Source organism: Aquarana catesbeiana, linkage group LG07 (genome assembly GCF_042186555.1).
Source record: "Aquarana catesbeiana isolate 2022-GZ linkage group LG07, ASM4218655v1, whole genome shotgun sequence".
NCBI lineage: Eukaryota > Metazoa > Chordata > Amphibia > Anura > Ranidae > Aquarana > Aquarana catesbeiana.
In genome coordinates this window covers 305,508,060-305,522,506 of record NC_133330.1, presented here as the reverse complement: position 1 = coordinate 305,522,506, position 14,447 = coordinate 305,508,060, and the positions used below count along the sequence as shown (strand labels likewise).

The window sequence follows — 14,447 nt, the reverse complement described above, 5'->3', positions numbered from 1 at the left end:
GGGAGCCTGGAGGCGGTCACGTTGCGGGTGCGCGCCCCTAGTGGCCAAAAGATGAAGCGTCATAAGGTAACGTATTTAACCCCCCTAGCGGTATTCCAGAGACTTGGGATCGCATCGCAGGATCCATGTAGAGGTTACTTACCTTGTCTCCTGGATCCTGCGATGTCTCCCCGCTGTGATCTGCGAGCCGCCGTGTCTCGCTCGATTCACAGTGCCGAGCTCTGTTCCCTGCGAGCGTTGCGACGCACGGGGACGGAGTTCGGCGCCAAATTCAAAAAGTAAAACACACAGTACAGATACAGTATACTGTAATATTACAGAACTGTATCAAATAATTACACATCCCCTTTGTCCCTAGTGGTTTGTCCAGTGCCCTGCATGCAGTTTTATATTATAAAAACTGTTCTTTCTGCCTGGAAATTGGACATTGTCCATAGCAACCAAAACCGTTCCTTTACATCAAAAGTGGGTTTAGACCAGCTAGAAAACAGTGATAATAAATTAGAATCACTTGCAGAATTGAGTGATAGTGATTTGTGAGGAAATCCGTCAAACACTAAAAGTAACGAAAGCGACAATTCTGCAACTGAGCAAATTTCAGTGTTTTTGATTTGATTACATTATTGAATATTTTTTATTATTATTATTTGTTATAATTATTTATAGTTATTTATTATATTATCATTTTTTATTTCGTTTTTCAAACTTTATCATACCCGGGATGTCTACTAGACTCTTGTTTGGACAGATTTAAGTGAATTATTCCTAGGAATTACAGGCCTATAATATAAAACGCCAAATTTCTGTGCAAAATAATTGTACCGCTTTCAGCACTTAAAATCTGAAATAATCATACCGCCAGGGAGGTTAAAGTGCATTGTAGTTGTACTGCCTACCCTCAAGTTGTAAAGCGATGCGTAAACTGTCAACGCTATATAAATCCTGTATGATAGTAATAATAATACCACCTTATGTATGCTGGGTGTTTAGCCCAAGTGGCACTCACTTTCAGGGCCATATATACGTTCAAGGACATTTGTCAGGAATGTGTGCAAACCCCTGTTTTTAACACATACTGTTAGACAGGATAATTCGGTTGGTTGCAGGCTGGTCAGTAAGTTGAGCTGGGAATTTTCTTTGGTTGGAATACATCGCCCTTCCCCTGTGCTCCTTGCTGTAAGGGCCAGTTATAGGTGAGTGCAGTTGCCATTAGTTTGTAATGTAGAAAATGTGTCAGGAGTACAGTATAAGATTCCGAGGTGATTAAGCTCTAGTTGTGTATGCAATTTCAGGAACATGTGTCAGTCCAGACTGACTTTTAAAGGCTTGGCAGCCCACCCATTTAAAGGAAACAAAGTTCAATGAAAATAACAGCAATTTCCCTCGCAGGGGGTTCCACCATTACTGTTTAGTTCAAACCTTCAGCCTCCTGGCTTACTTACTTGCAGCACCGCTGCTTCAGACCTCAGGCCTAGGCCTTTGGGTTGCACCTCAGAGCATACGCTCATGCTGCCAGCCGCCCTCTCCTAGGGAACCTGGGTGTCCTCCTGGTGGAGCCATCTCCAAAAACGGGAGCTCTGAGCTCTAACCCTGGGAAGAATATAAACCCAGCCCACAGGTGTGCAATCAGCATGCCTGTCTTTGTAAAAAAAACAGAGGCGGGACAAGGTCAACCAGCGCCCAGGGCAAAGATGGCAAACTGCACCTCCTCCCCGTGTACTTACAGGTTCATATCTTGGTCTCTGCGGGAATGAAGGCAGCTTCTTTGCCTTCCCCGTTCTGTCATGTGAAGTGTCACATGACAGAGAGGAAACAGGAAGGAGACAGTCTGCCCTTACTTCCCAGCGGCGCCACGCTGAGACTGGGGTGTGTTGTCAGCAGGCGTCCTCTTTCTCTTGCCCACGGTAGGTATATATAGGCGATCCGTTGCCACCTGTTTTAAACCTCCCAAGATGCACTACAACTGTGTGCATTGCACAAAGTTGCAGGGAGGTTGCAGCGTGGCCCCTATTCACTTGAATGGGTTGCCTTTAGCAGACAGTGGTGCATGCTGAACGTGGCAGGGGGTATAATTCCTGCTGCAGCTGCAAATCAAATTATTGTAGCTGTGGCATCTGTACATCCCCAGCTGTAGCCTCTGTAGTTTAACCACTTGCCAACCAGCCGCTGTCTTACGGCAGCAGGTTCCCGCAAATCGCTGTAGCAGCCCTTTAAACAGCTCTAGCAAGCAATGTGCGTGGCCAGCGGCGATGTTCGCCAGCCATGAGAGCCAGAACGGGGATGTGCGTGTGTGTGTAAACACACACACACACACACACATCCTCATTCTGTCAGGAGAGGAGAGACAGAGTGTCTGTTCCTTAGTAGGAACAGACACTCTGTCTCTCCTCTAGTAAGTCACATCCCCATACAGTTAGGGCCCTTTCACAGTGGGGCGGGGGCGGCTTCGGCGGTAAAACGTCGCTATTATTAGCGGCGTTTTACCGTCGGTATTCGGCCGCTAGCGGGGGCGGTTTTACCCCCCCGCTAGCGGCCGAGAAAGGCTTTCACACTGGATACAAAGCAGCGGCACTTTCGGGTCGGTTTGCAGGCGCTATTATTAGCGCAATAGCGCCTGCAAACCGCCCCAGTGTGAAAGGGCTCTTAGAAACACCTAGCAGAAAACACATTTAACCCCTTGATCGCCCCGTAGTGTTAACCCCTTCCCTACCAGTGACATTTACACAGTAATCAGTGCGTTTTTTTAGCACTGATCACTGTATAAATGTCAATGGTCCCAAAAATGTGTCAAAAGTGTCTGATCTGTCCGCCGCAATGTCGCAGTTCCACTACCATTACTAGTAAAAAAATAAAATAAAAAGGCCATAAATCTATTCCCCATTTTGTAGACGCTGTAAATTTTGCGCAAACCAATCAATATACGCTTATTGCAAATTTTTTTTTCACCAAACAATATGTAGAAGAAAACACACCTATTTAAAGGAAACAAAGTTAAAAGAAAATAGCAACAATTTCCCTTGCAGTGGGTTCCACCATTACTGTATGGTTCAAACCTTCAGCCTCCTGACTTACTTGCAGCACCTCTGCTTTAGGGCTCACGCCTGGGCCTTTGGGTTGGTCCTCAGAGCATACACTCATGCTGCCAGCCTGCCGTCCTCTCCTAGGGAACATGAGTGTCCTCCTGACACTCATACACAGACATCGTGTCTGTAGGGCGGGGTCCTCCTGACTCTTCAGCAAAATGTCCTGTCTGCCTTGGGGGAACTGTCTCCCACAGGTGAGCAATCAGCATGCCTGTCTTTGTAAAAAATAGGCTGAAAATGCTAATATATACAGTGACACAGAATCGCCTCTCTACAAAAGGTGTTCTGCTTTCCAGGAATACACTCCTGAACACATAGGGGTTGATTTAATAAAGCTGGAGAGTGCAAAATCTGGTGCAGCTCTTCGTACAAACCAATCAGCTTCCAGATTTTTTTTGTCAAAGCTTGACTAAACAAGCTGAAATTAGAAGCTGATTGGCTACCATGCACAGCTGCACCAGATTTTGCACTCTCCAGTTTTAGTAAATCAACCCCTGTCATTGACTTTGACAACCTGAAGGCAGCAGTGCTAGACATTGCACCTGTGCCTCCCAGGCACACAAAAATGCCAGGACTGAATGGACAGGGGCTAGATGCCCAGTGTGTGTGAGGCCTAAAGCTGACGATAAATGGACTGAATTTTGACCAGTTCAGCAGGAACCAGATGATTTTCGATCCATTTGTGGGCAGGGTGGTTGTACAGAAGTCGATCTACCAACTGACTTTTGTACAACCACCCTGTCCGGTTTTTCCTGATTGATCAGTGCCGTAGGCTATAGCTGGCAGCACTGATCAGTGTATTCTGATGGTGGGGAAGTTTCCCTGCTGTCAGTATACAACAACTCAGAAACAAAATAAAGGTGTGTTGCAGTACAGTGATTGATATTAAAAAAATGCTGAAAAACAATTAATAAATAAACAGTCCAGAAAAATGTATCTCTCAAATGGACCATAATGGTCAAATGGCAAACCACATGTTTCAACTGTGGATAAGGTTATCCAATCCCTTCACCAAGTGAACACTCCACCACCACAATAGGTTGGACTCTTACCAGAGAGCCTGGGCCATTTATTACGAAGGGTCAAACAGGCTTGATGAATATGTTCCTGTAGGGGTCATCAGCAGGGAATGTACAAAGGAACCACGTCGGGAACAGCTCCAGAGCATCCAGGGGACTCCACCCAAACGACGATCATGTAGTCAGATCCAAATAAAACATAAAATGCTGGATAGTGTAAAACCTCTTAAGGGTTGCATTTAATATAAAGTATTGCACATACTCATATCCATAGTAAAAAACAGCATTGCATGGTAAAAGAGGAAGGCAGCCGCCACAGAACATCCAAACATGTAAAATGCATGATAGCAGGAACATACAGCTCAGCCCAACCGGTTTCGTTGACAAAAGGACATGCCCCGGAAGAAGTCCTTTTGTCGACGAAACCGGTCGGGCTGAGCTGTATGTTCCTGCTATCGCACATTTTACATGTTTGAATGCTCTGTGGCAGCCGTCTTCCTTTTTTTACTATGGATACGTGTAAGTGCAATACTTTTTATTACATTTTTTGTGAAATAAACAAAAAAAGACCAAAGATTTGGAAAAAAAAACCCAACATTTTCTAATTTCTGTTATAAAACATATCCAAAAAAATTAAGATAAAAATCTAATTTCTTCATAAATTGAGGCCAAAATGTATTCTGCTACATGTCTTTGGTAAAGAAAATCCCAATAGGTGTATATTAACCACTTGCTTACTGGGCACCTTAACCCCCCTCCTGCCCAGACCAATTTTCAGCTTTTAGTGCTGTCACTCTTTGAACGACAATTGCGCGGTCATACAACACTGTACCCAAATGACATTTTTATCATTTTTTTCCCACAAATAGAGCTTTCTTTTGGTAGTATTTGATCACCTCTGGGTTTTTAATTATCTGTTAAAAAAATTTAAAGGCCGATTTAAAAAAAAAAAAATACAAAATCGTTTTATATTTTGTTAATACATTTTGCAAACAGGTCATTTTTCTCTTTCATTGATGTACGCTGATGAGGCTGCACTGATGGGCACTGATAGGCTGCACTGATGGCCACCGATAGGCTGCATTGATGGGCACTGATAAGGCGGCACTGATGGGCACTAATAGGCAGCACTGGTGGGCACTGATGAGGTGGCACTAGTGGGCACTGATTGGTGGCATTGGTGGGCACTGAGAGGTGGCACTGAAAGGAATTGATAGGTGCCACTGAAAGAAACTAATAGGTGGCATTGATAGGTGGCACTGATGGGCACTGATAGGTGGCAGTGATGGGCACTGATGGGTAGCAGTGATGGGCACTGGTAGGTAACACTGATAGGCAGCAATGACAGGTGGCACTGATGAGGCACTGATTGGCACCACTGGTGGGCATTGATAGGTGGCACTCGTGGCCATTGATAGGTGTCACTGATTGCTGGCACTGTTATGGCACTGTTATGCACTGGTGAGCACTGATTCGTGGCACTGTGGGCACTGGCAGGTGGCACTGGCAGGCGGTACTGGTTGGCATAGATGAGGCGGCTTCGCCTCTTCCTCTTCAGGACCGATGTCCCTTGCGCAGAAGCTCAGAAGCCGGTGATTGGCTTTTTTTTCTCCTCATGCTGTCAGCGTGAAAAAAAAAAAAAAGACAATTACCGATCTTCTGTTTACATCATGTGATCAGCTGTCATTGGCTGACAGCTGATCACGTGGTAGGGGGCCGGGATCGACCCCTTACTCCGATCTGTGATCGCCCGAGTCTCATTGACAGCGCGCAAAGGGGAGGATGTCTATTGACGGCCTCCCGGCAAAGTAGGTCCGAGCTGTAGCCGTCATTCAGGATCTAATAACTATGGTATATATACTGGAATTTATGCAGCTATGAAGCTATACTAGTACTGGTGGTGATCAGCGACGTATAGCGGGACTGGTATGAATTTCGGGGGGGAACCCCACACCATTTAAAAAAAAAAAAATTGGCATGGGAGTCCCCTCCGAACACATACCAGACCCCAAGGGCCTGGGGGGGACCCCCACTCACAAATTTCTTTTGCCGGCAAATTTTTTTTTTTTACATTCAGCTTTCAGCGGGGAACTCCACTGACAGCTGATGACTTATTAGTTGCTAAGGATGCGGTGGCCGGCTTCCCGGCCCCCTGTTTAGCAACCAGCTATATACAGTGGTAAAATAATAACCGCAAAACACATAAAAAATCGCAACACAAACGCACCACTTGCGTTTCTGGTGCAGCTCCATTGAAATGTATTAGCTGCAAATCTTGGGAAAAAAGTCCCTGATGCTTTCCAAAAATGCACCAGCCGCAAGCCGCATAGATGTGAACTAGTACCATAGGAAACCCTGTTAAATGGACTGTAGTGTGATTTTGCAAACTGCAAAATGCTCTAAAAAACGCATAGATGTGAACGTAGGGTAACTGTTGCTTCAGTTTCTTACATGCCCAGCCAGACCATCTCTCTTTATTTAGGCTTGGCTCATTGCCTGAGCAACAGCTAGTTTTCCCAGTGCCAGGTCCCTCAGTGCTTCCTCATGTTCCTGGCTTCCTGAGAAGATTCCAAGTGACCCTTAAGCTGGATACACATTATACAATTTTCTGTACAATTTTTCCTTCAGGTTTACCAAAACCATATAATATGAGGTCAAACCTTAAGTGTTTCAATTTGTATGCAATCAGGCAGGCCCTTGCGCTACATGGTTTTGGTAAATCTGAAGACAAAAATCTGCAGAAAATCTAATAGTGTGTATGGGGTCTTAGTCTAGGTTCACACTGTTTCGATGTCAGACATCGCATGTGGTGTGCACCCGCACCGCGGTGCCAATAATGGCCGGTGTTTCGTCAGATTAGGCGACCCGTCAGAATTTGTAACGGAAGTGATGTTCCATCACCGCCATCTTGCTACGCCCCGCATTCGTCCACAGTAAGGATACAATGAGAAGGCGGCAAGCGGACATCTTGTTACACCCTCCGAAGTCATGCATTTCACACTTGTTTTTACCCATAAAAAGAGCTTATATAGTGAAATACAGTATTTAAAAATCCGTCTGTTTAGATGTTGAATTTTAAAAGCAGCAAATAAACTTGCTGATCTCACAGGTTTGCTATTCAGACAGAACACCGCTGCTTTGAAAAATCAACATCAAAACAGTTTGAGGGATTTGAAAATACTAATTTCACTATATAAGCTCAGTTTACTGTTAAAAATAAGTGTAAAATGCAAGACTCCGGTGGGTGTAACAAGATGTCCGCTTGGCGCCTTCTCACTGTATCCTTACTGTGGACGAGTGCGGGGTGTAGCAAGATGGCGACGACGGAATATCACTTCTGTTACAAATTCTGACGGGTCGTCTGATCTGACGAAACACCGGTACAAGGGGTGGGCAGGAGGGTCGACTGCCCTGGGTGGTGCCTTAATCTGAGGGGAGGGGGAGTGCACTGGTAGCTTTGGTAGCTGCTCCTGCCTCATTGACAGGAGTAACTGTGTATTCACTGCATATTTACTGATTACCGAACTCTTCCTCATCCAACGCTACCTTATCTCTGCTATTTACTGCAGCTAATAAACACTCTCTCCTCCAACAAGCCACACTCCTGTCCTCAACTTGCTCTCCTTCCTGGGTCACTTCACCTTCTTCCCTGTTACTCTCTCAATGGTCCGGTGTTCTATCGAGAAATGCCCTCTGTCGAAAAATGCCTCTGATGGGTCTGTGCATGCGCAGTACGCAACGTCACTCCAACTGATATGTTGATCAACTGGCGTGATGTCAACAAAGCGCATGGGCAGATCATCGGAGGCAGTGTCCGACGATCTGCTAAGTGCAGAGGGAGAATGTAATCGTCAGATTCTGCCTCGCTTTTGCGGGCGGGTTGTGGGTGTGTTGAACGGTGGGTTTTGTGTGTGTTTTAACCCGCCCTTAGACACAGACAAAACCAACGGTTTAACACACTCAAGCCGCCGCACAACAGACAGAAAAAATGCCATTCAATACAGCCAAAACCCGCCCCGCAACAGTGAGGCGGAATCGTACAATGTCATTCTCTCTCGGTACTTAGCAGATGGTCAGATACTGCCTCTGGACGATCTGCGCATGCGCCGTGTGGTCGTGACAGCAGTTGATCAACATATCAGCTGGAGTGACGTTGCGTACTGGGCATGCGCAGACCCATCGGAGGCATTTTTTGATGGAGGGCATTTCTCGATAGAACACCGGCTCATCTCCGCTCCACCCAGTCTACCCCTCTCTCTACCTTTCCTGCACGATCACACAGTAAGTCAGCACCGATCCTCCTTGCTCCTCTGCCTTGTTCATTTTTTTCCCTTCTCCTTCTCTTGCCTGTTGTCTCCTCCATAAGTATTCACTACACATGTAGCATGGCCCCCTAGAGGACTGCTTAGAATTACCTGCTCATCTGCATGGCCATGACCTGGTGAACCTTCCAACCCACCCGACACTCTGGGTTCAGACATCCTTGTATCACTGTTTGGCAATAATAAAACAACTCCAGGTATTTAGGTTCTACGAATATTTTACTTGGAGGTAATAAATCTGCTGAGTTCTAGGCAACAGCGCCAACTCAGCAAAAGAATTCCCCCAAAAGACACAAGACAATATTTTAGCAATGACAATACTATATACAGATATGTACTTCCTTTAGATATAATGTTACCCTCTAGACCAGGGGTGTCAAACTCAATTTGCAGTGTGGTTGCCCTCAAAGGGACGGTTGTATCTGGGTCGCACTACGTGTAATCATTAGTTTGTACAAAACAGCATATGTCCTCTCACCGTTTCCTGGAATGGCTGCCCGCAATGAGAACCAGGATGACACACATTGTGATTGACAAGAGAGCCGCGTGGTCACGCTCTAACAGGTTTCGTCATCATCAGGGCGTGAATGGTGGTTCTGAGCAGGTCCGCTTGAAAAACTGACAGACAGAACTAATCGTAAAGGCCTGGTGAAAGGAGCCCAAGTCCGTGCCCGGGGGGGGGGGGGGGGGGTGGATGGGGGGGGTGCACTTTGCCATCTTTGCCCTGGGCGCTGGACGACCTTGTCCCAACACTGGTGCCGATCACATGCGACGTCTGTGCAGTGCGAGTTCAGCCATACAGTTGTATGGCTGAACTCGCATTGGATTTGTATAAAAAAAGGCACAGGGACTTTTTTTTACCCTGCACTGGAATAGGATTGCATGGGTGTTCCTCGAATTTTCCAAATCCACAGTTTGCACTGCAATCTGCGAACTTTTGGAAAGACTCCTAGTAACTCGGATATTCCTAGTGATCCTGTAGCTGGATTTCCCCTTGTACCTACTGTGTGTTTGCAAGCATCTCCCAGTGCCTTCTAGTGTGATCTCTGTATCTCCAGTGTCCCCAATGTCTTCCAGCCTGTCCACAGTGACTTTCAGTGTGTTCCTGTCTGCAACTTGTTTCCTTGGAACTGTTGTGTCCTTTGAGCATTCCAGTATCCTTGTGCCTCTGTTTTCCTTGTGTACCTTTAGCAACCCCCTGACACCCCTAGAGGCATGGTGGCACCTCCAGAGGCAAGGGGTGGGCCAGCATTTCACACCAGGCCTGAGTCCATGGCTAAAATGGGAGATCAGAGAAAGAACATTGGGCACCATTAACTTTTACCTTTTTAAAAAATGTATTCTAGAACAGTCAAGGAGGTGAGGGTTAGGGTTCCAAATACCAAGCAGATCATTTACAGACTCTCAAGGTCTGTTTCCAGCTATACAGTGTCAGATTCTTTAACCCCTTAGCGCCAGCGCCTCCCAGCCCTTTAAGAGGTTTATGACACCGGGAGATGGGGCGGGGCTTAAGACCACGTGACCGCCGTGATTGGCTGTCACGTGATCCAAAAACTCCAGATCACAAGGAGCGATCGGGAGCATTTGGTTAGACGATGGTAACTGTGCCGGGAGCAGCGCGGGCACTCTCGGCACAGGTATATTGGAAGCAAGTCAAGAAAATATGCGGCCCCTCTGCGCTAAGGATCAGCCGCCAAGAGGCCACATATTTGCAAAAAAATATAATAAAAAGAAAAAAAAGTGCAGCGCTAAAAAGTGCCTGTGTGCTTAATACTTATGGGACGTGATTAGTGCTAGCAGTTGAATATATTAGAACTGACAATTTGTGTATGGTAGCTCGCAAGATCACCATTGTTTAGATTAGTCCACATATTTGCGTATGGTCGACGCGCAGGGGTTAAGCCAACCTGGCGACACTGTAAGCAAGTATCTCAGCTGGTTCACTGAATTTGCTCTCTCAATTTCCTAGGCTATGTGCATCCACCTCCAAATGAGGCACCAGCCTCCTTTTTGGCTTTCTCCAGCAAGGGTCATCCCCTGGCCTCCTCCTTCCCCTATCAACAGGCAGGTCATCTGGACCACTTCAGCCCTATCTCCACATTCAGCACATGTTAGGTTCCACACAGGCTATGGGGCCTAATAGCAGAGCTCAAACCAGCACCACCTCGCCATGTTTCAGCCTCGGGGAAGACATTACAATGCCGGCCCCAAATATTTATATCCTTTCCCAGCACGCACCAGTGGATTGAACCTTCTGCTGGGTTGGCTGAAGGAAATATAAATATTCATAACTCTTGTTATTAAATCTCATAACTAGGTGACACCTACTGGCAGCAGTGAGAAATCACAACCCCACTGAGCTTAGGCAAATGCCCAGAGAAAAACTATACAATCAGTCTGGGCATTAGGGTAATAGCCCCTGTTTGGGACTAGGTGCTACAATTCTTTGCAGCTTTTAGCCTTCCAGTCATCGCCGATTCTGTCACTTCCTCTGTCTACTATTTGTTAGCATCAACCTGTGTCTACAGTCTCTTTTAGTGTGTCTCAGTTTATTTCTAGTCTGATTCCTGCTCAGTGTCCCTGTGCACCTCTACTTGCTCCTAGCAGTTTGCTTCAGAGTCTCCCAGTGTATTGTCTTTTTCCTGCTTGGTGTTTCTGTGCACCTCTACTTGCTCCTGGAGATTATGGTTTATCTCTTTGCATTGCTACTCACTCCTAGTTGCCCTGTGGGCCTACATGCACCTTTTCCAAGTGTCTATGTGTTTCCATACACACCCTCAAGCTTTGGCTGTACTCCCTACTGTCCTGTGGTCCCTGTGTCTCAGTGCTGCAAGGGATTCTCACCTGTTTATCAGTCCTTAGTTCCCAGTAGCTGCCTGCTCAATGGCGTCCCTGGGGGGGGGGGGGGGGGGGGGGGCAGAGGGGGCCCTGACCCCCCAACATTATGCTGTGCCCCACCATGTGCCCCCCCAATTAAAATAAAATAATTTTTTACATTTTTTTTACAAAAAGGCAATGTCTAAGAGGGAGAACGTCCCCAGTCAGCTCCTGCGGGTGATTCCTCCCCCCTCCCTCTGCTCGCTGACACTGCATAATGTGAGCACTCACACAACCACAGCCGCCCGATCTGCTCCTTCCCCTGCATCCTCATTGGCAGGGAGAAGAGCGAGTTGCAAAAAGGACTCCACCAGGACTCTCAGTTACTGAAAAAACAGACTGATTTCTCCCGTCCTTAGAACAGGAGAACCAGCCTGTAAATTCCAAGAGATGCCAGACCAGCGCTGTCAATAGCAGGGACAGGACAGCAAGAGGAGGCTGGGGAACCCCACAGTGGCAGAACACCAGGGTCCGGTGGCAAGACAACCTTTGCAACCCTGATAGTTCTCCCACTGCTTTGGACCTTTATATTTTCTTGGTATGCTGGTGACATATATATCTTGTTTCCTGCCACCCTGGGGGGCCCCCAATACAGTAGGAAGGGAGCTCACTGCAGAACATGTGAAAGGGCCACGATAGATAGATAGATAGATAGATAGATAGATAGATAGATAGATAGATAGATAGATAGATAGATAGATAGATAGATAGATAGATAGATAGATAGATAGATAGATAATTGCATTTTATAGTTGCCCCCCTACTTTTGTCCCTGTCCCCCCATGTGCCCCCCCAAATATGAAAGCTGGAGACGCCACTGTGCCTGCTTGGGTGAGGCAGAGAACCACAACCTGGAAATGGTCTGCAGTTCAACCCATCTCCACCTTCAGGAGCTCTGGAGAAGACCAGGCAGTTCCGTAGATGCTGTTCCTCTGCCCTTCTAAGGAACCTCACCTTCGTTGTAAGTGCAGGCAGGCTGGGCTTTCCCCGTACAGTACTGCTAGGTATCCTTCCTACCCTAGACTCCTTGTCTACCCTTATTGTATTCCTGTGCATCTTCATTCTTTGAGACCCCTGTGCACCTCCATGTATTTGTATTTCATATAAATATTGTTACCTCTGTGTATCTGTAAAATGTAGCACTTACCCCTGTGGGGGGGGGGGGGGTGCTGGAAATAGCCCAGGTCTCCCTTACCTTTCCAGAGGCTGTCAGCCCAGGTACCAGCTTCAGAGCACACCGTGGCCGCTAGTGGGGGTTAAAAGCGACATGCTAGCAGCCGAAAAGCGCCACTAAAAAGGTGATTAAGCGCCGCTAAAAATAACGGTGCTTTACCGCCAACGCCCCAGTGTGAAAGGGCTATAAGGATTTTTCATTTGGTGCTCTTTTTGACCTATTACACTCAAATTGCTACAAACAATGGGCATGTTTGCCTGTGCCAGCAGCAAGTGTACGCTGTGTATCTAGAAATAAAAAATTTAAAAAAGCCACAGCAAAGTAAAATAAAATATATTCTCCTGGCACCCCACCTCTCCCAAATAAACCCACCAAAATACAGAAAAAAAAAAAACAACAACCAAGAAAAGAAGACTGCATAATGAGGGGAGGGGAACAGCTAGTCAGCTACAGTTGTTGATGACCTACCATGCCCCAGGCTTGGGCAAAGTTCATGATTTGTACGCTAGATCAGATTTGCGCTGCAAACCATCTGTGTGCATTAGCCCTTATAGTGAGAGGCTGGAACATTACAATGCCCCCATTAATGGTCCTTCGAAGTCACCACAAGTTCTAGGGCCATGTAATCGATTATGGTTACAAAGAATTTGGCCTGGCGAAATTCACCATAAATTTGTTGGGACCATTTACCTTGAACACCCAGTGTTTGCATTGAAACTATAGTCACTGCAATTCTGAACCTCGACCCTAGTGCAGATATGGATGACCTCATCAGGCTGTTTTTACACATTCACTGACCATTTGCAAGCTGGAGCAGGTCTTGGATCAGGGTTTATTGCTCAATTGTAGCGTACCCTATAAGGCAGCCTTTCTCAGCCTTTTTTAACATAGAGGAACCCTTGAAATAACTATCGGACCCCAGGGAACACATGCTAATAGTTATTATATCTACAGGTCACAGTATATTATTATAATGGTTACTGGGAGGAATGCTCCTTACATTTGTGGTCATTGGTAAGAATCCCCCCTAACAAATAGCTAAAAAAAGTTGCTCAAGGAACTCCTAGCCATTTCTGAAGGAACCCAAGGGTTAAACAGAACAGTGGGTGAGAAAGTCTGCTGTAGGGAGAACTAGGACCTAGATCGCTGTCTGGCAGGTATTTCTACATTACAAAATAACATACCTCCCAACTTTCTGAGATAGGGATGAGGGACACCTATCAGCAAAAGTATGCAGGCATAGGACACACCCCTTGTCACGCCCCCTTAAAGGAGAATTCTACAAAAAATACAAGATGGGTTAAACCCACAAGTGCTTTTTTACTACCACTATTCCTTTATATTGGCTTTTGGAATTTACAAATTCAGCAATTTAGAAATCAGATGAAAGATTTAGTGCTGGAAAACTCTTTTTGATAGATAAAAAGTGCATTTTATATACAGCTATATAGATCAGACCAAAATGAAGGACAAATGAGGAGGAATGAGGAACAGAGGGACATTGCTCCAAATCAGGGACAGTCCCTCAAAATCAGGGACAGTTGGGAGCTATGAAATAAGCTTAACAGTATGACATAAAACAATTAATATGTAAGTATTTCAACTGCGTATTTAGCTGCTTGCCTGGAGTTCAGCTTTAAACATGGGCACCGCACTGGTCACATGACTGCACTTCCTGTAGCCTTGTTGTATTAAGAACTATGAAACTTCTCCTTTTTGACAGCTTCTGAATCCACAGTGGAGAGAACATGTCACAAGTGTATCTGATTTTACTGTTAAGCTGGTCTGCCTTTTGTCTCGTCACATGTGAGATCTCCTGCCGCAATGAAGCTGGGGAACCTATTGACTGGTATGTATCAAGTAGACGCAATGCTATCTTAAATAGGATAAAGTGAAACGTAACCAACTATTGCAGGTAAGAAGAAACATTTCTAGGAGACTTCCAGCTTTGTTGTTTTTTAGATAATACAAA

General features: G+C 46.0%; 1 protein-coding gene across 1 annotated transcript in view; it reads left to right on the top strand.

The window, feature by feature from the left end:
- Nucleotides 1-14,167: 14,167 nt before the first annotated feature.
- Nucleotides 14,168-14,447, top strand: part of DNASE2B (deoxyribonuclease 2 beta) — a 61,660-nt gene continuing 61,380 nt past the window's right edge. The window contains exon 1 of the mRNA XM_073593644.1: nucleotides 14,168-14,324. Coding sequence (XP_073449745.1) covers nucleotides 14,224-14,324 — 101 coding nt within the window. The 5' untranslated portion in view covers nucleotides 14,168-14,223. The remainder of the gene's footprint in view (nucleotides 14,325-14,447) is intronic.